This window comes from Columba livia, chromosome 4 (assembly GCF_036013475.1).
Source record: "Columba livia isolate bColLiv1 breed racing homer chromosome 4, bColLiv1.pat.W.v2, whole genome shotgun sequence".
Lineage (NCBI taxonomy): Eukaryota > Metazoa > Chordata > Aves > Columbiformes > Columbidae > Columba > Columba livia.
The window spans coordinates 65,865,410-65,889,410 of NC_088605.1; the positions used below are offsets into that span (position 1 = coordinate 65,865,410).

General features: G+C 44.1%; 2 protein-coding genes across 2 annotated transcripts in view; both read right to left on the minus strand.

Moving 5' to 3' along the window:
- Positions 1-17,844: 17,844 nt before the first annotated feature.
- On the minus strand, positions 17,845-20,060 carry SPRY1 (sprouty RTK signaling antagonist 1). The gene has a single exon (XM_021298668.2). It carries the CDS (start codon positions 20,058-20,060, stop codon positions 19,098-19,100), a length of 963 nt encoding a protein of 320 aa, XP_021154343.1. The 3' UTR covers positions 17,845-19,097.
- AFG2A (AFG2 AAA ATPase homolog A) overlaps positions 19,978-24,001 on the minus strand; it is a 225,742-nt gene continuing 221,718 nt past the window's right edge. Inside the window, exon 16 of the mRNA XM_065062123.1 lies at positions 19,978-20,115. Within this exon, the coding sequence (XP_064918195.1) occupies positions 20,086-20,115 (30 nt within the window). The 3' untranslated portion in view covers positions 19,978-20,085. The remainder of the gene's footprint in view (positions 20,116-24,001) is intronic.

Consider the following 24,001-nt stretch of genomic DNA (forward strand, 5'->3'; position numbering starts at 1 on the left):
GTGCACACCAGTAACAAAGGCGTTGTGGTAACCAGCAAATTATCCCCTGCAGAAAATTCCTACAAAATTGGGTAGTGGCAGAACCCAAGAGAAAAGGTCCATCAGGATTGTGGAGAGGAAACTAACAAGAAAACACCAAACACACCACACACCAAAGAAAAAAAAGCAATAAAAATCTTGCAGAACAGTGATCTTTCTCCTTTAACTTCTATGGGACCAGAAGCCTGTTTGTTTGGTTTTTGTGTTTGTTTTTTTTTTTCCCCAGACTACTCATGACTAAGCCATCTTGAATACATATTGAATACCCAATTAAAAATTAAATAAATAAATGAAACACTACAACTTTCTTGACTGTAGTTTTTAGATGACTGAATAACTTGCATAACAGCTTCTCTTCTGCTATTTCTAAGTCAGTCCAGATCAAGCTGGATGGGAGAGGTGAGTTTGAAGTCTGGTTTGGTTTCAGGCTAAAGCTCAAGGATAGTTTATCCATTTCTTTAGGAAAGAGATTACCCACCCTCCAACCAGATGCACTAAATTTTATGTTTAATGGGAAATAACATCAGAATATATAATTGATATACCAAGTGGGGTATAATGCACAATCAAATTGTAGGTTTGGGTTTTTTTTTAATTTCTGTAGAAACAACTGGTTTTCTTCTTACCGCATTTTACAGAATCTGCTTAACCTTCTTTAAACACCACCTCTTTTCTGTCTACAGGTGACTGGAAAGCCTTCTCTTTCTAAATCTCTCAAAGTTGCTTTTTGGAAAAGAGAAGCATCAGCTATTTTCTCCAGGGCTTGAGAGCATCTCCTCAGAAATAACTCTTCTGACCAACCTATCAGTGAAACACAGCAATTCAAGGCTCAACACCAACCTGAGAGGGTTTGGGGCTCCTAGTTTTTGGGCAGGTTTTAGCTCACCTGCCTGCACAACCAGGCATGAAAACCCCAAGCAAGGAGTAGTTTTGCTCCTCTCCGTCGATGTGTAGCTAAGGGCTTGGAAAGGAACACACAGCAGTTTGCATCATTGCACAAGATGAATATAAAACCTGAACCAAAACACAATTTGTTTTGCAGTTTATTAAAGGAAATGTTTTCATATCATTAATCATGGTCGGCGAGGCTGCTTTATACAACGGCGTTCCTCCCTACCCCCAGCCATCCCACATGCGGCCTGAGCCGGACTAAAATTCTGCAAAGCCTTGCATTGTTCTGCCTGACACCGGATCAGCGAACACAAAAAAGCAACTGCCAGCTCAAAAGCAATCCGGTGATAGAGCCTGGTGCTATCTAATCAAGGGCAAAAGGTCACTTCCGAACAACTGGGCAATAAAAGATTATTTCCAGCCACAGAACAGAAAGGCCCAGTGGTGGATGCTTGAAAGAGGGGGGTGGAAGGAGGGCAAAAGGGCTCCCGTCTGTGGGAGGAAGTGCATTGAATAAAGCCAGCAGACGGGAACCATCTGGCTTTGTGCGTGGTCTGTTCTTCAGAAGAGAGAGAAAGCCCCCTCAGCGGGGCCAGTGACTCCATGGAATGATTCAAACTTTTTTCTTTTTTATTTTCTTTGCAATTTAAAAGCAGTGTTCCCAGGCACCAAGAAACTGGAAAAGGGAACTTTCCCAACAGGCGGACGTGTCTTATCAAGTGCTGGCTGCAAAACAGAGCCCGCGTTTTAATTTGGTTGTGATAGATGGCTCTTATCAAGGCCTGTGGATAACCAGACGGGGCTTTTTTGTTTGTTTTGTTTTTAAAGATGGCTTCAGAAGAAACCTCTTAGGGACCCAGCACATTCAAGTTCCCAATCCATGCAATACACTTCCCAAGAAGCTGAGTTTGATCAAGCTTTTCAATAGCGAGCAGAATTTTCACTGGTATCACCTTTATTGTGTATACTTCATGCATTTCCCCCTTTCCTCTCACTCTCCTCTTGTTATATGGCCTCATTCGAATGAAAGCAAAAAAATAAAAGGGCCAGATTACATTCAGTCCAGTTGCCATGGCCTGTGGGAGGGCAGAATTGCAAACACTTCAGTACAAATGGTACAATCCCTCCTCCCTCCCTCCCTTCGCCCCTGCAGTCGTCCCACATGTCCTCACTTTCCCTCGCTACGTGATTCGCACCGGAGGCCTTTGGCACTCGGCAGTGAGGAGCTGAATCGGTGCATCTATTCAAGCTCCCAGACACCTCCTTCGTTCACTAGTGAATTAACTTTAAGCATGCAAATCACACTAATCCAGAATTCACAGGACAGGAAGTCAGGAGTGTTCCCAGTGCTCTGGGAAATATTTTCCTTTCGGGAAGGGGCAGCGGGGGGGTCATTGCACTCTTCTTTACAGCTCGCCGCAGGTCACTCTGGCTCATCTCAAAGAAAGCTTAGTTCAGAGGCTCAGCTTGACATTCATTGGTTTCTAAATCTGAACCTCTCAAGCAATTGTCCCAGCAAACCCAAGGATTGGGGCCTGAGCAAATAGCCACCGACTAATCCTGCTGTAGTAGGGGGAAACGAAGCAGTTAAATGTCCAGTTTATCAACAGAAAACAACAACTGAGCCTTTGTCCTAACAGGGTGCATTAGGAAACCGTTTGGCAGGGCTCATATGCATGAGAAAACAAGGCAGCTGGGAAACATGAACGTAGGTTTTAGAGAGATCCATGAAGACATTGGATGAGAAAAATATTCCTTATGTCGATTTTCTGTAGGGTCATCTTCAAAAAGGAAGAAAAACCTTAAGAATTCTGAATAGGTCTGACACATTTTAACACTTGAGGGGCTTTGTTTTGGGTTTGTTTGTTTGTTTTGGTTTGGGATTTTTTTGTTTGTTTGTTTAAAAAAAATAAATAAAAAACCAAAGGGAAAAGCCCATAAAGTAAGAGTTAAAACTGAGAAACATGAAACAGCAGCACAGCAGGTCCTGTGCCATAGTCTGCTTGCTACAGGGGGGAAACAAAGTGCTACCAACAGCAATTTGACCAAATGGTCACACCAAGGGCTGCAACAGCTGCAGTATTTATTCTCCACAGCTCTGCAAAGCTAAGGCACTGTGCAAAGATACCAGTGTTTCTACTACACTCTCAACAAAAGACCAGATAGCAAATAGATGTGGAAACACGGAATATAATTTAGAGACATAAGACCAACAACAGAAAACCATGGAGTTTAAATGGACTGCTATAAAGTGTGTTAAAAAGAAAAAAAAGTCACTGCCCCTGCTCTTCAGTACCAATCTATTCTCAGCTTTTACTCAAGAGTTTCTAATCACTCACAGACATTTTTCTCTAAAGATTTCAGACACCCAAAAGGTGCTAGAAAAGCACAGCCAAGGGATTTTCCCACCACATTCCCTATTTCCTCAAGAGCTGAGCAAAAAGCACTGTCCTGTTGGTCAGAGCAAGGTATATAATCCATGTAGCATACATGGAAACTGCACTTCACTCACTGTGCAAACCCAGCGGGAAAACAACCTAAAGGTGGAAAAAAAAACAAATTTAAAGTAAGCGAGCATCAGGTTAATACTGGTGTTGCTTTAACGGCAGCTTTCAACGCTTAAGAAAGTGAAACCACCTGTTGGAACAAGGAAGTCTAGTGCAAGGAGTAGGAGACAGGTAAGAAAATGTGTCGCCAGAGCAGCCCATTTACAAACAAGGCAAGGCTACATGATCGGGTTATCAACAGGAAGATCACATCACCAAACTCCTAGATCACAACCTACAACAGGAACTTACACAGAGCTGTTAAAGAAAAGCAAATATAGCCTTTCCTGGACTGCCAAAAAAAAATCCACCCAGAGGAATGCTTCTGTGGCCCAGGGGTACGATATTCATATGCCAGTCACAACAGAAACAAACATCTTCACTGCAGTGGGGGCAATTTCCACTGCCACGCACCACAACTGAAAACCCAGAGAACCACGGTTACTTTGGAAGTACACCAGCATTCTTTGAGGCCAGAGCATGCCCCACTAGCCCTGCGCTAAGCAGCCACCCTGGTTTCCACTTCACTTAGCATTAATTACAAGGCTCTTTCTTGGTCAGCTTGGCAGCTTTGTGGTTCAAGGGGAAAGAGGAAAAAAAAAAAAAAATCTCATCCTATTAAGCGCAGCCCAGCGACCAAAAGACTCTGAAAGATAGAAAACCCTTCTCAGCATGAACAAACATCAGAGTTGCACTTGAAAATACAGGTTCTAATTGCAAGTGGCATTTCCAAGCTACCCTGCTCCTGGAGCCACCTCCATGTGGGCAAGGCATGCTACCAGACAGTTAATACCCTCAAACAAACAGCTTCCCATTCCCAGCCACACACAGGGCTTGCAAGGTTTTAAAGATGCACCATTTGTATCACAAAAGCCACTCAAAGCCCTTGTCCTAGATGAGGAGCATCTCTAGCTAGACACCCAACAAAGAACAAGTGTATAGCTATTTGATAAGTACCTTGGTTTGGTGTCTGACAGATGCAAAGCAAGCATTTTGCAGAAAGCAGACACCGTAATTCACATATCAAACACCTGCAGCTTAATCACAGAACACAGAACACAGGCCAGTTTTATTGTCAACAGCTTTCTAGAGCACACACCACAGCATCCAGTACCCCAGCAGAGACTGACCTAATACATACCACATACTGCAGCGCAGCTCCAGCTAAAAAGAACAGGGCAGGAGGACTCCAGAAGCCACACAGGATCATAGCACACCCCTCCTGCAATAACCCCGCCAGGCTTATGGCTGCGGGTCCCGTGGCAAGCCTATATGCACCCCCATACTCCTGCATATAAGCAAAGGCTCTCCCTGGTTGAGGCTCCTCAGCTCAGGTAAATTAGCACCTGCTAATTTCGTGGACTAACACAGCTACTCTCAAGGTGTAGAAACCAGTTTGCCACAAAGGCCTCTGGTTGCTCAAAGCATTCCAGGCACAACTTTTCATTTTACCCTAAATTACAGATTCTGAAGCATTAGTCTGCCATGTTCTCAGTATCTTAACTTCCTTATCCAGCAACCCACATGAGAAGTGCTCTCTCTTGCTGATTTGGGATCCTTTAGGGTTGTACCCCAAGGCAAACATATTCCAGTAATCTACTGTGCAGATTAGGCATGCAACCACTATTTCTTGAATCCAGTTGTAAATCATACAGTTTCCTGCCTAGGTCTAGATAAGGATATAACCCCTAGGCTATGCACCAGCTGACAATATCAAGTCCTTTTGTTAAGGAAATGATTGCAGATGACTAAGTGCTTTCACCTGTTTCACTTTGCCAGGTAGCATCTCCTCTGTATGTCTGGACTGAGCTGAAGCTAATGGAGAAAAACAGCAAAAACTGTTTCTCCCCTAGAAACTTGAAGCTGAGACTGTTCAGACAAGAAATTTTACTGGGACTTTGGCTAGGGGGTCACAGCTCTCTGTCACCCAGGGGTGCCAGAGCAGGAGTGCACAAACAGGGCCGGGAAGCCCAAATACCTCTAACACAGGGGATGGTATGAGGAGACAGACTAGAACAGCAGCCATCCAGCTGGGAAGGAGCAGGAACCAGGGGCAAGGATATTGCCACAGAGGCACCAAGCCAGGGAAGAAGAAGAAAGATTCAAGGACAGGACAAAGAGAGCAATCAGAAATCACTTCACTGTTGTAGGAGAATTGCTATAGTCCCAGAGTTTCAGCAGTGCCACCCTGGCCTGATTTTAATTGTCAATGAGTCCTCGTGGTCTTATCACGTACTGTAGGTCAGCTGCAAAAAGGGGGCTTGGCCTAAAAACCTCCTCTCCAGCTGTAGAAGCCAAGGCTGGAGAACTGTGTTAGTGTCACTCCTCTACCTCCAAACTGGCCTTACAGACCATCCACTGCATTTCCAGCTCAGGAAGGCAAAAGAGACAGAGTCACTTCCATCTTAAACATTCCCTTTGTAACCATATCCTGGCAAGATCTGGCTCCTGTGGTCTTCACTTGGGGAAGTTCTTAACTCTGGTTATGCTGGAGATTCACAGACTTCAGCTTCAAGCCCTTTTCATGCCCTGTGGCAGTTCAGCTGGGGAGACATTGCTTTAAACTAAGGCAACTGCTAAAGAAGGACTTATAGACTGTGTTGGACAAAATCCTCAGCCTTGCTCTATGGAGCACAGCACAGTGAGATGGCGTGCAAAAGCAGGGGAAGGATGGGGAAGTAAAACTACATGTTACTAGTTATGCAAAAACCACTAGGAAGAGCTGTATCTCTAAATAATAGGAGATAAAACCTCAAGTGTCTTCCAAAGACCTACATGAGGATGTATGAGCCTTTAAAACAGTCACCTTTGAGACCACAACTTTTGCACCTAATGATTGCCCTTGTGTAGTCCCTTCTCATTAATGCCTCCAGAGAACAGAATAAAAAATACTTCATACAACTCAAATACGCATGTAATAATTTTGCAGTGCGTTGCTGAAGTACAGCACTAACACAGAGCAGTAACATCTCATAAAATATCCATTACATCAGAATTAGCTGCCATGTGGGGAAACAGAGGTGGGAAGCTAGGATGTCTTTCTTGTCCCTGAACAAGGATGAGATTTGAAGGCAGACCTTCCTGGCTTCGTCTTTTCTTTCTTGCTGCTTCCTACATACATGAAGTATAAAATCACACTTTATCAGGACAACAGTAAGACTACAAAACAGGTTCTACCACTACTTATTATCCAACTGAGGGGTGAGAGTTTCTCTGGAAGGAAGACCTGGGGGTGGAGGGTCTGCTGGCATCTCAGCCAAGGCTCAAGCCAGCTTGGGGAATTCTAAAAACTATTTGTTTTTCTGACTCTGGTGTATCATTGCACATCCTTGTCCAACTCATCCAGATTGTTGTTGCTGTCATTGCTGGAACTTCTTCTTTCTTCAGCACCAGTTAGGCAGCAGCTGGGTTCTTCTCCATGGGGTACATACCACCACAGCAGCAAGTTCTCCTCCATGGGGTAGGTACCACCACAGCCGCAGGCTCCCTCCAGCATGCCGCAGGCACGACACTGGAAACTCTGATGTCATGTCTCATAACCCATCAAAAAGCACCTTGTTTAAAGCAGAGAGATCAGATGAGATCATATAGAAGTTTTAACTATTCTATATTTTTGGCACACCACCTACTTACCTGGGAGGTATTGCGAGAGGGTATTGTAAAGGTTATGTAAAATCAAAACAAAATCGTCAGGCATTCCTCTGCCCATCGTTTGTTTTGGCAAATTTATATCCTCTGAAACACATGATAGAGGCATCATTTTCTGCAGGAGAACATCACGTACAAGCAAGGCTGATGAACAGAACATTTTGCCAGAGGTCGCTGGGGAAATTTTAGATGTAAGAGAGGAAAAACTTTGTTTTATGCTGAGTGCATATGCAGATATCCCCACATAGCATCTCTGTGCCCATAGAATGCAAAAGCAGGAGGAAAGATTTATCTATCACACATCCTGCGTCATGGAAGATATTTTTATCATTAACTGTATTTTACATAAACACTCCAGAAGAGACAGAAAGGCCCTTTGCCAACACATCTCAGTGAAAATCAGAAAACAAACCAGAGGAAGAGATGAAAAAATACAACAAAAAGGACTTCACTGAGTTTAAGTGACTGTGGGTGGGATTCACCTCACTTCATTCCAGCCATCTAAATGTTTGGCATCTAGTTTAATATGGTCAGCTATGACTCCTCAACAGGCCTCAGAAGCTCTCCACTGAGAGCTCCACCCCACCAACCTCAGGCTGGGGTCAATCACTATCCAGTCCTACTTTTCTTATCTTTCTGGTGGCAGAGGAAGCCCAGGCAGCCAGGCTGGCCTTTGGCTGTCAAAAAGCTGAGCATCTAGTAGCAAAGCTGAATCCCAGCCCATACAGCAATTCTTTCAGAAGGCCATAGCTTGCTGGGGAATCTAGTTAACAGAAATTAACCACCACCTCAATGTTTTTGTTTTGGCCATCTTTGCAAGCCTGCCATGCAGTTTATAACAATGTTTCATTTATAGATAAGTTCAATGGTGAAGGAGTCATGGAGGCAGGCCAACAACATCAACCCAATTACCGAAATAGAGTATCTGGCCACAACACCTCCAGGTCAGCCCAGAGTTTTGTCTGGCAGAGACCATCTCTAGCAGCAGTAACACTTGTGGTAGGACGTGCTAGAGACAGCACTTGAGCCTGGCTCAGTTGTATTGGGTTGACTTTTGATTAAAACATAAGTTTAGGGCCTACTCTTGCCTTATAATACCCCTGCTAAGCTGGGCAGAAAGAATGTACAAGCTGGTCCAGTCGAGAGGCACTAGCCTGGCTCCTGTACCCTCACCCGTGTGTGCAAAGTAAGAAGTAATTGTTGCAGTGAAATGGTAAATAATTATTAAGTAAGGAGAAAAAATATATACTTTATCTCAGCAATTCTAATTCAACTATTTTTAAAGCCAGTAGCCTGTAGTTAGGTTCTGAAATTCATGCATAGGAACCAAGCTAACTTGACTTTCAAAAATGTTGAGATTGTATCGTCCAGATAATAAGTCCAAATTTTAGGTAGTCTTTACATATACTCCTCATATGGACTTACATGGCGCTTCACTCGAGGCTCCCAGGTTAAGCTGAATTTGCAACTAAATCTGATACACTTGTTTCTCTGCTCTACATGGAGCTGTTGAACCTGCAAGTGCATTTTTGTTCTCTCCGGTGTAAAAACATAAGCTGGTTCATGTAACCTGTCATATACACACTCCTGAGACAACAGTGTAAATCAGAAACTCCTGGATTCTTTGGATTAAATTCCATTTGAAAGAGGAATAAAATACATAGGAGATGTGTACCCTCCCACTTTGGCAGGTATTTCCCTTACTCGTCCCATTGAGGCAATCTCTGTCACTTTTACTGGGATGTGCTAAACATCAGCATTCCCGAACTTTAGATTTGAACTTATCAGGGGAATCTCCCAGCTCTCAGAGGAAGAGATCAAATCCCGTAGGATTTCTACAAGGTTTAGCAATGGGTGCTTAGTTACCTTTGGAAGAAAGAGACCAGATTGGCAACAGTAAGGGCACATTTTGACATCTGGGGGAGGATGTGGCTTCCCAAGTGCAAATGGAAGTGCTGTTGCAGGTGGGAAAGGTGATGAGTGCATACCCGGGAAGGACTCTAAGAGCACAGGAACCTTGATCTCTGCAGCTGCACACTGGTCACCAAGGGCTAGTTCTGCTTCTCTGCTGGAGAACAGAAGCTTATAAACCTGAAAACTAAGTGCAGGCACAGACGAGGTGCTCACACTGCTGGAGAATGAAATAGAGAATGGTGGGGTGGATTTGAAGTGAACTGTGGTGGTCCAAAGCGGATTGCATTTACAAATACAACTACATTGTAAATGTAAGGTGCATGTAAACACATCTAGTGCTACAGCAGTTCACATTTCCCAAATGCAAAAGTACAAGATTTAGCAGCTGTAGTAGTAAAATCCAAAATTACTCTGCTAAATTGTATTGTGGTTTTCCAGAGGATTATTTTTTTAAATGTATATCTCCTGTATCTTCCTAAATTATCTGCAAGGAACTGGAGAAAGGAGGAAATAATCACAACCGCACAATAAAGCTACTAGTGAGCAAATTGTACATCTAGACTCTAAGGCTCTGCTCAGAATCTCTCCCTGCTCTTTTTCAGAGCTCCCGATGAAGATCAGCATCCTTTCATGTGTTCCCACCCTGGAGGAGACGTACATCAAAAGTGTTCCAACTCAGCATCCTTTTCTCCTTCTGTGACAGTTGCTATTGCAAGTGATGTCTAAAATATATTAAGTATTAACATAAGAGCTGCCAATTTAAAATTTGCTTTAGAAATTCTGCGAAGTAAGTATCAGTAACCACTAATAAATTATTCAAATGACTGACAGTAACATTCATATTTGAATGGTTTATATTGCAAGGAAAAAGCTTTACATATAATTTGTAGTGCTATCTAAAAGATAGCACGTTGTAGAAGAGGACAGCTACAACAGGAAGGAGGGGAAACAGAAGTAGGTTATTGAGTCAGTTTTTCCAAGTCTTGCAGATGGCAAGAACAAGAAGGAAAAGTCATGTTCACAGTTAAAGCTAATGAAATTCTACAAGCCTTATGGTAAACTCAGAAACACACACATAAAGTGCAGAATTGCTTTGTGGTTTTTTTTTTTCTTTAATACCTTGTTTGCTTGTTCAAATGCATGTGGAGGGAATGCACGTATAGAATTTAATCAGGTGCTGCAAGTTACTTCTGTTTTTTGGATTGTAGCCCTATATTCACGGCTGCAGTCTCAATAACCACCTATATAGTTGTGTCCTCAGGCAGGGAAGTAAGGAGAGAGAGTAGGTGACTGCCTTGGAGCCCGAGGGCACACCTAACACAGAGAGACAACCCTAAGCTAAGCTTACAGCCCCCAGGTCTGGCACTGTGTGACAGTTCCCCTGCCATGAGAGTCAAGAACAAGGATTCCCTTCCCCAATTTGCCCAGGTGCCCTGTGCTTTATGTTTTATAACCAGTTGGATGAACATTACCAAAGGAGGCAGCAACCTTTCAGGCCAGCAGTCCCAGCACCAAACTGTGCCCTCGGTTCAGAAAGAGACAAACAGCTGCCTTGGGGCAGGCAAACATGGGACAGGTGCCGAGCGCAGGTATGGCTTGCTAACAGTTTCAACCAGAGTAAAAACTGGAGTGAGTAGTGCTGCTTGTATCAGCCAGGATTTACTGGAGCAGGTTTTATCAGAGCAAGCTTTTCTATCTCTCCTACAGCTTTTGCATACATAAGGCTTGCAGATACAGAATGCAAGTGGGTATTTGCATGCTGGGCAACTACTTTATGTGTGTGCACGAATCTCCTGTGCCCTCAGGAAGTTTCCACATATACAGCAAGGCCAAATAAATAGTTCTACATGTCCAAAGAGAGATTTCTGCAATCAGCATGTTCAAAGGTCCATTTTTATTTTTCCTTTTTTAACTTGCCAGCATACTATGTGACAGCCTACAATGTGCAGACACAAAATTCACTTCTGAAGGCAGGTGACTCTTACTCTGATGTTAATATCTTCCTGATACGTGTAAGGAAGCTGAGCATCCCAAGTGAGACATTTCCTCTCTGTCTCAACCATGTGCAGTGCATTTTTAGATAAATACTAATAAGGATGTGAGAGTATTTTTTTTGCAGCTTCTTCTCAGGTGTCCACAGCTCTCCATTAACAAGATAAGGTTAAACAACAGACACTTATATCTTTATGCGGTAAAACAAGCTTCTGTATTTAAGATAAACTTTACAGGCCAGATGGTTGCCTAGAATTGAATATACAGAAGAAAACATTTAACTATCCAACATAAAAGTCAACAAAGTATGAGAGGCGTGCACCTAATAAAGGAGATAGAGGATACAATAAAAAGGGGCCCTAAATCAAAGAGCAGGTTCCCAACAGTAAACACCCCCATATTGGGCTGACTGCAAGAGCTGACTTGGCCAGACTTTGCTGCTCAGCCTTCAGCATCGCTAGCAACCCAATCGCTCTTGTGTTCTGCTGTTTCATTTATTTGCTTGGAGGTACATTTGACTCAGGACCATCTTGCTGGGGTTATGTCTGGGGCTGCATCCACAAGACTACTGTGCAGTGTCTACAATGGGGCTCGGTATGGACTTCCGCCTTTATCAGCTCTTTAGGAAAAAAAATAAAGAAAGGAATAAAAAACGCAGAGCAAACATTATCTATTGTTAATTACCTGTAAAGTAGGGCTTTTGCCACTTCCCCAGTTTCTAAGAGCTCTGAAGTGAAACCTGAAAGAAGCCACCTATTGTTTTCAATTGTGCAAGAGCCAGGAGCAAACAGGGCTCAAATTGCAGCTCTGAAAGGCAACAGGAAATTGGCAGCCCGGTAATCTGCTCCCAACTATTCATAGTAACAAAGGCTACATTCCTCCTAAAATATTCACCATTAGAAACCCAAGGCTGGTCTATTTAGTAGGGCCCACAGAATAAATCTGTGGAAATAAAGGGTTTTAATTAGAAGGCCATAGGATATGGCTCTAGTTTCTAGCCCTACAAGTAACAGGCATTATTTAGGCTCCTGCCTAGTTTCCCACATATACAAACGCTAATACCTGGAGATCAGGATCACTGTCATTTTCAAAAAAAAAAAGCTAATACATGTGGATCTGTTCACTGTATATGTGTCATATGGTACAGTGTACAGGACCATTTTAAATTGGCCCCTGCGTTAGGATTACACATTTCTCCAAACGAGTATTGCTTCTAAACCATCATAGTCAAACACACGCACATGATGTGTGGCATGTTACAACACACAACTTATAAATAGTGTCCAAAAAGTGCTACACTTTCAGGCATTTAGAGGTTTTCCCATTCATTCATCACTCTGTACAGAAGAATTATTTAATAATAAAACACCACACTGCTGGGCAAAGACTTCGTTGTGCTAGTGCCTCACAGCATGACTCCACACAGCGCTTCAGCCTCGGTTTTCCCAGTAGCAAAAGGGAAACACCTTCCTCAGAGCTCTTTTATCAGGTGTAGTTCATTTAAAAGCATTTGTTTTAAGTCCAAGTGCAAAATTCTTTGAGCTACTTGTTAAAGAGGCATTGCAACTTTTGCCACCTGGACAGATAGTTATCCCAAACCCAGTGTGTTAGGGTTGTCAGCGGGAAGGAGCAAATCAGATTAACATTTACAGGGGATGTTATCTGCACCTGGCAGCAGTGATGGATGATGGTGGAATGTCATACCACAGCAAGTGCTCCTGTTCCAGTACACGGCAAGAGATGGAAAGTGGGGAAACAAGCTCACAAGCTCTGAAACTCGGGATTTGAAAACCCCCACAAAAATCTATACGGAGTCTTCAGAAATGCATCTTATATGTCTACCACTTGCTCTCAGAGAGACCATTTAATGCAGGAGAACTGATAAGTTTTCAACAATAAGAGTATTTCCTCACACATTCTCACAGATCATTAAACTCAAGACCAGACACTGCCGAACTTTGGCAATTTCATAACTAGATCTGAACTTTGAACCAAAACAAAAGCATGAGATCCAACAGTACTCTATTTCCCACCCTGACTAATAAGGCTGGAGAAAAGACACAGCACTTTTCCTTTCCTCCCCAGCAACTAGTTTACACATTTTCATTTTGAACTGTGCTACTCAAAAGTGCGCAAATCAAAAAGCATTGAACACCACACGAAAAAAGAAATGCTTTGGAGAGGAGCTTTCCCAGGCCAGGTAACTTCAACTTTTCCTCCTGCTTAAAGTGCAGGAGAGGAATCCTCACAGCACTGGAAGAACTGTCAGATGGGTTGGAAGTTGAAGCACGTGCCAGAAGACAGGCCATTTCATTTAAAACATCCATTAAGTAGTTAATCAGTTATGCAATTTCAGCATATGTTTAGGGTATTCCAGCTACTTCTCACAGTTACTCTATCATATGAGCTAAGAATGTCTTAACTTATCAATGCTAGACATTCATAAGACAGCATGCTGCATTAACCAACCCAATTAATTAACAAACACACAAAAAACCCAAACAAACAAAAAACCCCAAAAAACAAAGCAGCAAAAAAAAAAAAACCCTGCCCCCAGTATTGAGCCCATTCAGAACTGCTTGCAGTGGCATTAGACCCTAGTGTAAGTACACTGTCGCGTGGCCAACTTAATCACTGGTGTAAATCCATCAACTTCATTCAGAAGCAATATTCCATGGTCTAAAACCAGTCATACTACGGTAGCAGCCCCGAAGGGTCAGGCAGGATGTGAGTCCCATTGTGCTCCTTATTGCACAAACACAATGAAGTTCAGCCGTTTGGGGTAGAGCCTGTCCAATGTTTGTGCCTTTTGACAATGTGTTCTGTAGGATATTTGTTTTCAGATTCCTAGCACTGTACATGTATACAAAGGTTTACTAAACAGGGCATGCTTACAATGCAAGAGAGGCATGGCTATCATGCACCCTTCTCCAAGGACTAAAACATGTTCGTTTCTTTTATTCAAAAGAGAGCAATTCACAGCAATTACATTTTCAAGCTGAAGATAGCTGATTATGTAATATGCACAACAATGCTATTTCCCTGGAAGTATACTGTTTCTCTTCATTTTACAATATTGTCATAAGACTATGTCAGGAATATTGAAAGATCCAGGTGAACTTCTGGTCCTTTTTTGAAGCTAAAATCAAAAGTTTTTCAGTTAGACTAGTTTCACCCCTGTATACTTAAACCCAAGAAATAAGACCATGTGTGGCCTGCAGGAAATCTGTCTTGTATTTGTATTTACTAACAAGTAAATGAGAAGTATCTCATCTCAAGACACCTTCATCAGGAGAAGTGGGAATGGCAGCTGCAAGCATTATACTGGGGAAAAACAGAAACATTGCATCTCCTTATCACAAATATAAACTGAGCAGTAAATATCACTCCAGGAATATCACTTCATTCCAACTGTGCTGGTTTCTGGTATGGTGGCCAGTATGTGTCCATGTTCCTCTTTTAGCCTTCAACAGACACTGAGTTTGGATTTACCTGTTAACACCACAGCCAGGAAACACACTACCTAACAGAAACAACCACAGCTAGGAAGTGCAAAAAATTAAAAGCTGCCCTAAGCCCCAGTGACAAAGGGTAATCGAAACATGACATTCGTAACCCATGCACTTCATAAGGCTGGTAAATCCAGCTGTGTGATAGCAGAACATAATTTTATTTCAGGTTTTTTGAAGAACCACCATGACTGACACAAATGGTCTTGCTGGAAAAAAGCCAACTATTAATAAGGATTCCTTAGAATTTGGTGGTAATTTTAGCAGAACAAGAAATACAGAAGTACCAGTGAGCCCTGAACATTCCTCCAGGACAAAAATCTATTACTTTGTAAATCCATTAAAACACTTCATACAGCCCTTTTAATCCCTTTTAACAGATTTGCTTTATCACAGACAGAGGGGCTAATCCTCCCCCATCTGTCTTTATGATATGGAACCATAAACAAGAGCAAGTGCTTTTCATTTGTTAAGCATTATCCCCCCTTAGATAATGCTATCATCCACACCAGCATCAGCGTAATGAAGCCGTCTTTAGAGAAACACCCCAACTCTCTTGAATTCCCATCCTAGCATTTTTTCCCTCCAGCAGGGAATGTGGAAACTTATTTACCATCTGTTTCCAAAACTCATCTCCAGCCATGGATTTCCTGATGCTAAGCAAACCAAGACTTGAATTCCAGCTTGCTGGCTTCCCTTTTCCTTTATCCCAAACCGCATGCAACACATATCAGGACTCTGCTGTGTGTTACCAGATGGCAGGCTTGTCCAAATCCCCCACTAACCCATACAATTAGGTTAGTAGGTCAGCTGAACGTATCACCTAATTAGACAATCTATTTTATACCAAGTTCTCTTTATTTTTCAGAATAAGATCTCCAAGCTATCTGACAACAGTTAAATAATTTTTTATGATCTACATTGTAATGGACCTCTGACAGTCCAACATGTAGAAAGCAACCAGAACAGCGCACTCACAAATTTGGGGAACTGAAATTCACACTTCAGTCTCCTAAGCACCAGAAATCTCATTAACATTTAGCAAACCCCCCTTGTAACAAAATACAGTATCTCTAGATGGTCATTCCAGTTGCTATACCGTAGAAAGGAGAACAGATTATAATGACTGACCACTCAGGGCATATTTAAAACAACTTTTGTCTCTTCAAGGTGTGGAGGCTTAACTTCATACATATGTCATCTGGCTCATTTTTTTCCCCACTAGAAAGACATTCATTTGCCCTCACGTGATCCCCTCCCCCCCCCCCCAAATCCACCTGCCTGAAAGAAGTCAGTGTCATTTCCATAGGGTAAGGCAATCACCATACATTCCAGAGGACCCAAAAGTGAACTCAAGTACATAAATATATGTTAAGTACAAATGATATGGCATCTAAACCAAGACAAAAAAGTATGATTCTTATTGCTTTAACACTGCCTTCTCTAGAACACCTGGCGATTAAAATAACACTCAGGTCACACAAGGAACCATTATCTTCTCCCTGCTGTGTAGGTCAAAGCAAATCTTTCCTCCTAAGGAAATGCAACTTGAAGTTACTCCCAAAGTTTGGTTAGTAAAGAATAGTCAGTCTGACTAACTAGACCATGGGTTTTGTAGGTTTTTTTTTTTTTTAAAGAAATCAGAAATAGTGATGTGACCTAGCTTATGATGAAAGATAATCATTAAAAAACAGAGTACATGTGGGTCCTTTGGGCTTGCTTCTGCTAGGAAACAAACCAAGCCCCCATACAAGTCACCTGCCTGAAAACAGAGACAGAGGTAAGCAATACAAAGCTTTTCCTGAAGAGGAATAACTAGCACCCTTTGAGCAAACTTACTCAACAGAGAGCTGGATTGAATTGTTATGAAAAGGCTGTTGACTCAGTGTTTTTAAGTGTCAGTACATAGTCTTAAAAGCAGTCATATCTGACCAACAGTGACTGTTGGACAAGGATTTCATTGTCTCCTGAGGGCTGTTCGCAGCTGTCACTGTTGGAGACATATTAGTGATAAGAAAGCAGCGCAAAGCAAGTCGCTTACTCCTCAGAAACATTCTTATCTTGGCTTGGCTTCATCTTGTGAAGAATAAATCTTGGAAAGCATACTTTGCATATATATATATACACAAATATATATATACACACATATATACACACACATACACACTGCCACTCCACAGCCTCCCACCTCTAAGTTTTGCCACACTAAGAGCGGGAGAGCAGAATTCTCCGCTGTATGCTGCAAAGCAAGTGGGTTCCTAGATGCAGCCAGATGATTTCACTGTATATTTCACAGAAGTCATTATGTGCCATTTAATAAAGAACGCAACATTTTGGTCAGCTCATTGTATGACTATGGATCAGCTTTGACAGAGTTAACTACAAAAGCCGAGCTTATCAATATGCTAGGACTCAGAATAGCTTGAATATGGCAAGTTGAAGCAGCAGGACTTCAAAATGCAAGATATGACATATCTGTCAAGTTATTACTCTGTTCTTAAAGTGGAGGTTCTCTTGAACCACTTATTCTGAACACCATGTGAAATTACATCCATTTATTAAACTTTTTTACTTTAAAAGAATTGTGATGTTAGCCTTGACCCTCACAAACAGAAGAATGAGTTTTCCCCATTCACTCTTAATGAAAAGCTTTTTTGTTCAATATGTGTTAAATGGCCACAAGTAGCTGTGACACTTAGGTCACCCTTAAGAGCGTTTAACTTAAAGACAGAAGATTCACTTGAAACCAGGAAAATGCATGGGAAAAGAGCCCAACAAGCCATATGCATAGGCACAAACACCCCCCTCCAAATTTCAAAGCTGGCAGCAACACAACCATTACTTTTTATCCTGCCTCTCGCTTTTTATTTAGATTTGAGCTTGATATGTTCAGTACTTCAGCTGATGTACAATTTAACCAGCCAAGAAGTTCCATCTAGGAAAATTTAAAATAGATTTACATGTTAATTTGGTATTCTTTAGGAAACAAAACTACTCAAAGTTATGGTTTCCTCATCCACAACTGTGTTTCCAAATGCTTTGGTAAACAAATAGGGCCCATACTTCTTGGCACTGTTAAGTACAATGTATATATTCAATTCTATTAAATATCTCATGGCAAACAATATATAGGTAGCAAACTTCAAATTAGGTAAACTAAACTAGAGCACAGACTAGTGGCTTTGAAGTATCAATAGGAAATTATTTTCTGCCTGATAGACCACAAAGAGGCAAAACCCCAGTAACCCAGCACTATGCATGTGTAGCACACAACCTGTCATTATAACAAAAGAACTCAAGAGCCATTTTCATTAATTAATATATTTTCTGCATTATAGTTAACATATGTACTTTCTTCGTGTCATCCTTATTTCGTTAAGTATTGATATTTTGTTATATTCAGACATGAGTACATTTTCAAAGTCTTTTGCAATAAATATCATAAAATAATAGAGATTCACATAATAAATATTCTTTACAATAAAAAAAGTTTTAACAGACTTTTGTCTTAAAAATAGTTGGGATTCAACTTTGTGTTTTATACATAAAATATACAAAAAAGACCACAACTTGTGGCTAAGGCAATAAAACAGGGACAGGATAAATTTATGAAGTACAGAGCAGAGCTAAACTCACTAAACTGAAGGATCACAAGGATTCAAGAATGCGTAGGTGACTCAATGACACCTGAAGGCTGTTTGGATACAGAACACCAGCAATTTTAATGTCAACTGATACTGATAGGCTACAAAAACAGGAGTAGAAGGGTGGAGTGAGCAATATCCTTCAAAGATTTGACAGACCAAGAAACAAATGAGTATGTTGCAGCCATAAAGCCTCCACTGTGAAGATCTACACAGTGTAGCAAAAACTGAAGTTACATTGAAAATGTAAAAAAACCAAAAAAGGTGGTGGGGTGATTCTCAGGACTGAGAATGTTCCAAAAGTGAAGACAAAAAGAGAGGAGGGGAAGAAGAAAAGTGGAGAAAACACAAAAAGCAGGCTGCTTATAGAAGAGTCAGGTCTTTCATTTGGTAAAGCCTTCATCTTACATCTCTCTCCAGAAAGAACACGAACAAAAAGTTATTTCAAAATCCAGCTCACTCATGAAAGTTATTCTTCCTTGGTACCCAGGGAGTTAAGGAAAAAGAAAAATTGCTGAGAACAAAAAAACATCTTTGGGAAAGACATTCACAGAGCAAGAAGCTTCAAGAGCCCAGTGAGCGAGCCCTCACTGTCCCTTTCCGGAGTGGTTCTGTTACAGACTCAAAAGACCCTGCCAAAGTAAGCGGCAGATGCAGATACCAGGTCCACACTTACCAAAGAGCAGCAATGACTATGTAAAACGCTCCACACTCAGCCAAGTCAATAGGAAGAGGAGAACAAAGATGCAAAGAGAAGGATTTGTGTATTTGAAGTTGGGGAAACAGAAACGAAAGTGAAAGAACTGCTACCCCCCCACCCCAAAATGAGGTGGGGGGCGGGGAGAAGAAAAAAAAGAAAAACCAGCTACAACCTGAAAAACTGAAGTTGGAGGAAGCAAACCTCCCTCCAAAAATCATGAAGGCTTGCCCTGACCCTGGGAGGGGCAGCTCTCCAGTTTACAATAGACCGTGTTGGAGTTCTTGCATCGGCAACCTGGACGGTTGACGCGGTCGTAACACCCTCGACACAGTTTTAGGCATCCTTTTGCAGGAGGGTAGCAGAGCAAGCAAGGCAGAAACAAGGACATTGCTCCCATACACAGGTACCTAGAACAGCAGTGCGACTGGGAACAAGAGCAGGGATTATCCGCGTAAGAGTCCCCTTCATCGTCGTTAGAACAGTGGTAGAAGATCCCTTTGACCAAACACATGCAGGTGCTGTACTCCACCATGCTCTCTGCAGAGCACAAGCACTGCCGGTTGCAGGCCAGGCAAGAAGGGAGGGCCCTCGGGGCTGTGCACTCGCCGCACTTGCACTTCCCACACTGTTCGCAGATAAACTTGTGCTGCGCCAAGTCCTCTTTCAAAGGACCCTTCAGGTCATCCACAATCAGAGACGACTGCTTGGGCTGCGTCCGGATTGTCCGATCGGATCTGTGGCCCGAGCCTGGCCTGGATGGAGGTGACCGGCCCAGCAGCCCTTGCTCTGAGGAAGCACTGCTGTTGCTCCCAGAGCTCGCCGCGCTGCCCGTGCTAGTTGATCTGCTCAACACAGGAGCCCTTGCGTTATGCTGATGTGCCAAGTGCCCCACGTGGCTGGGTCTTTGTTCATAATTATTATTCACATTAATTGGTATAATTTCATGAGTCCTCTCATGCTTCTCTTGCCTCGGTGCTGTCCGTGGACCAGACTTTTTCACCACAGATGGACCTTCGGTGTATTCATTGCTGCCCCTGATCACCTTGATCTGGTCCAGTGACAGGATAGCTGTAGGCTGGCTCTCTCTTTCATAGTCCAGTCGCTGCCGGCTGTCCAAGGAGGGCTGCTGAATCACCACTAGTGAACCACCACTGCCATGCTGACTTTGGGGCTCCATCTGTAGTGATCTCTACTTCTGGCATTCAGTGGGAACCTGGCATGCATCTGAAATCCTAAAATAAGAAGACAGAACGCATAAATAAACATTGCATGTGTACATATATACACACATACACAAGATCAAGGGCAAAAGAGGAATAGAGAACAAGATAGTTTTCAAAAACCAAAATGATATGGCAAACCACAAGTCGTCCTAGCCACTTGGTACTGATCTTTCAGCAGGGGATTACAACAACGTTGAGGATCTGGCCAAAGTCCAGTAATGGGGAGAGTCTGGGTATGGCATCATAGACGAGGAATGCAAAGGAGACCCCAACTCATTAAAAATAAACGAATAAGAAAGTCCCATGTTAACTTGAATGCTTACTTGCTTCTCACCTGCTACTGAACTCAATGTCTAACTAGCAATAGCAATTCTGAATGCCCTAAAACTAGGTTGGAAACGTGCAGGAACACCATGAGGTTCGTGTATGGCAAAGTAAAGAACATGCACAATTCTCACTCATCTGTCTGAATATGCAGCATCAGAAAGCTCGACGGATTCTCTTGTTAGTACATTTGGAAAGTTTCCTTTGTGAAGTGACATGTGCATTACAGAGCCTCGAGCTAAGTACTGTCAAGTGGCCAAGACATTTTCTGTAAGAAAGCAACTCAGCATCCAAATCTAATATGTTCTTTATAAAACCAGAGCAAGGGTGCAAACAACCCATTTTTCTGATCACAGCCTGGGGTGTGAAAGAAAAACATGTTGAAAAGACTAAGATGAACTAGGTGTCAGATAACATTTTTATTAATCCTTAGGTACTTTTTAGATAACAAAAAGAAAACAACACACAAACCTAAAACACAACCACAGAACAAATCCATTTTCACAAGACAAACTTATTAGAAGCTTCTCACATAAATACATCCTCTACTCTTTTTATTTAAATGTTATGCATTTCCATCCTTTACGTTCTGCCTAGCTATCAACGTGAACATTGCAACATGGGTTCAGAAAGTTGCAGTGAAAGTCCTGTACCTCTATAAAGATTTAGAGGAATATTCAAATGCCATATATATATATGGAGAGTCATGAAAATAAACTGCTTTCCTTTACTAACAGCTGGGGGTGGAAGTCCTCCCTAAGATGTCATATACATTTACCTGAAAAAGGAGAAACAGCAGTGCTATGCAATCAAGCATTTCCAAATAACTCATCCAATAATCACGAGAAAGAACCTGTCTTGCCTACGCAGACCCCAGCCAGCATGAAGCTGTTCTCCACTCAAGAGAGAAAAAGGCACAGGGATTGGCAAGAGCAGGAAAGGTTTCTTCTAACAGGTAGTTATGCATTTTTTATCATTCTGTCCACTAATGAATGCTTAGTGCCAGCTTCCGCCAGGACACAAAGTCTTTCTGCTTATCTACCAATCAAAAATTTCATTTTACATATAACGTCACCTGTGTGAGCTTTAGGGTCACCAGATTAAGAGGGAAAGAAAAAAACAACCAAACAAAACGCACACAAAAATCAGAACCCACATTCACTTCTAATTCTCCTCACAGAACAAGCTGCATCCTTCACAAGCACTGAATACAAATCCACAACAGACTAAGGGTGAATGAATGTGAAAAGGGAAAGATTTACAGCTGTACCAACCAGGAGCTGGGCTCTCCAGGGGATGAAAAATAACATCCCAAGAAATTGCAAAAGACATCCAGTGCCATCTTTGGGGCAAAATGCAACATCAACACGGCACACGGACTGACAAGACCAGCTGCAGACCAGGCAGAGAGCGGTACAGTTCAACCTCTACCCCCATGCAAATAAGCTTTAAACCGGTTATCCCCGCACAGCCCACCAATAAAATAAAACAAACGTACAGCAAAGACGGCGACAGACCTCATGTTTCTGCACGCAGGGCAGGCAGAGCCTGCAGTGCCTGCACCGCGTGTCAGCGCTCCCTCTCCACCCCTCAGCAACTCCCCCTTTCCCCACACCCCCTCGGAAACGCCGCCACCCCCCCTTCCCGGGCAGGCGGCGACGCGGCGCCCTCTGCGCTCCGAGCGGGGCGAGGCGCGGAACGCGCAGCTGACGGGGAGGAAGGAAGAGGAGGGGAAAAGAAAGAAAAAAAAGTTATGAATGAAAACAAGGGCTTTTTTTTTTCCTCCCCCTTTTGCAGGGGGAGGGCAGAGCCCGAGGTCGGCGCTGCCTCAGGAGGGCGGACTTCCCGGCATTTAAAGCGCCAGCGCACGGCCGAGCGGCCGCTATAGCGCTGGGGATTCCCCGCCGCCGCGGCCCGGGCACCGCCGGTTCTGCCCCCAGCCCCTCCGCCTCCCGGCCAAGCCGCCGCCTGCGAACCGTTTGTGTCTTTTTTACGTTATGCCCGTTTTCTGCGGGCCGAGGCTCCAAGCGCGAGGCGCGTAACGGTCACCCCTAAACGCAGCATGCCGCCCTCCCGCCCGGGCACGCCGGGGGCTGTCAGCACACCGATCCCCCGCCCTCGGTAGGTGCGGGACCCCTCCCGCGGAAGCCAAATCCCGGCAAGATTTTGCGGGTTTTTTTGGAGGGGAGGACACCGGCGCGTGTCGCGGGGGCCGGTCCGCGCCAGGGAGGTGACGCGCGTGTGCCCGCGCCCCCCACGGCACCTGCTCGCCGCCCCACGTGCACCGAGCTCGGCTCCGGTGTAAACGCACAAGGAGCTCCCGAACTTACTTCTTAACGAGGAGTCACTGGTAATGGCAAATCCACACAGCGGAGGGCGGCGCGACGGCAGCTCCGCGGGGCAGGGTGACGGCCGGGCTGCAGCCCCGGCTCCGCGCCCTCCCAGCCCCGCGGGGTGGGGGATGGCAGATGGGCCGCGCTCTTCGTCCTTGCGAAGCCCTCGTAGATCTCCACGTCCTAGTCGGCGAGCGGAGGAAAATCCACCTCTGCTGCCTGCCGCAGCCCTTCTCCCTCGGGGGCCGACATTCAGCGGCCGCCTTTCCCTCCCTCGCTCCGCTGCAGAGCCAGAGCACTCCGTGCCCGCGGGACTCCGGGGGAAGGGCTCTCCTTTGGCCAAGAGTCTCTGGCCCTGGAGGTGACGGAAAACAAATCAACCCCCTTCTGCAAACGGTTTATCTTGATCTAGTGTAAGCCAGCTGCAGCCCGCCGCAGACACCGCGGAGCAGGATCAGGCAGCGCGGGGCACTTGTGAGGAAGGTCTCCGAGAAGAGGCGGCAGAGCCAGGAATGCGAGGCTCCTGCTGTTCCTTCGCCGGGGCGGGCTGTTATTTCCCTTTTCTGACCGGAGCGGTCCCAGGCGATTCCTCCACGCTGGGGGTGTTGAGTGCAAGGCAGCGTTCCCGGGTCCGGCGCTCGGCTTCACCGCACGATCCTTGCCGCAGGTCCCTTCTGGCCTCAGCACCGGCAAAGTGCAACCACAACCCCTAGTGCAAAAGATTTTGGTGTTTGTTTTGTTTTTTTTTTTTTAAATCACGAAGAGGCACTTGCTTTCACGGCAGACCTCAGCAAACTGCACACGAAGCCAGCGGCAGAGCGTAATGGCTCTGCGAGCTCTCTGCAGAATGCCATGTGCTTGCTGTTGCTGTTGGAGGCTGATTGACAGGCTCGGAGCACAGTCGGCACGTCAGGGAGAAGCCTGCAATACAAGGCAGCCCCGCACACAAAAATCTTGCACGAAAAATCCCCAGAGCCTCCTCTGTATTTCGAGAGAATCAAACAAGGCTCCGGCACGCAAGTGAGATCCCCGCGTTAGGTAGGACAGACAATTCCAGCGCTTGCACAATTACTGAACTAGAAGTTTTACGATTACCAGCAAATTGAGACTGGCTTAGCGCTGATCACTCGGGAAGCCGAGCGACCGCTCTGCTGCCCGCACTCCCGCACAGGGACACGGGGCCGGCCCGGCGGTCGCTCCCGCCGCAGAGCACCCCGAGCGCGCAGCCCGTGGCGGGG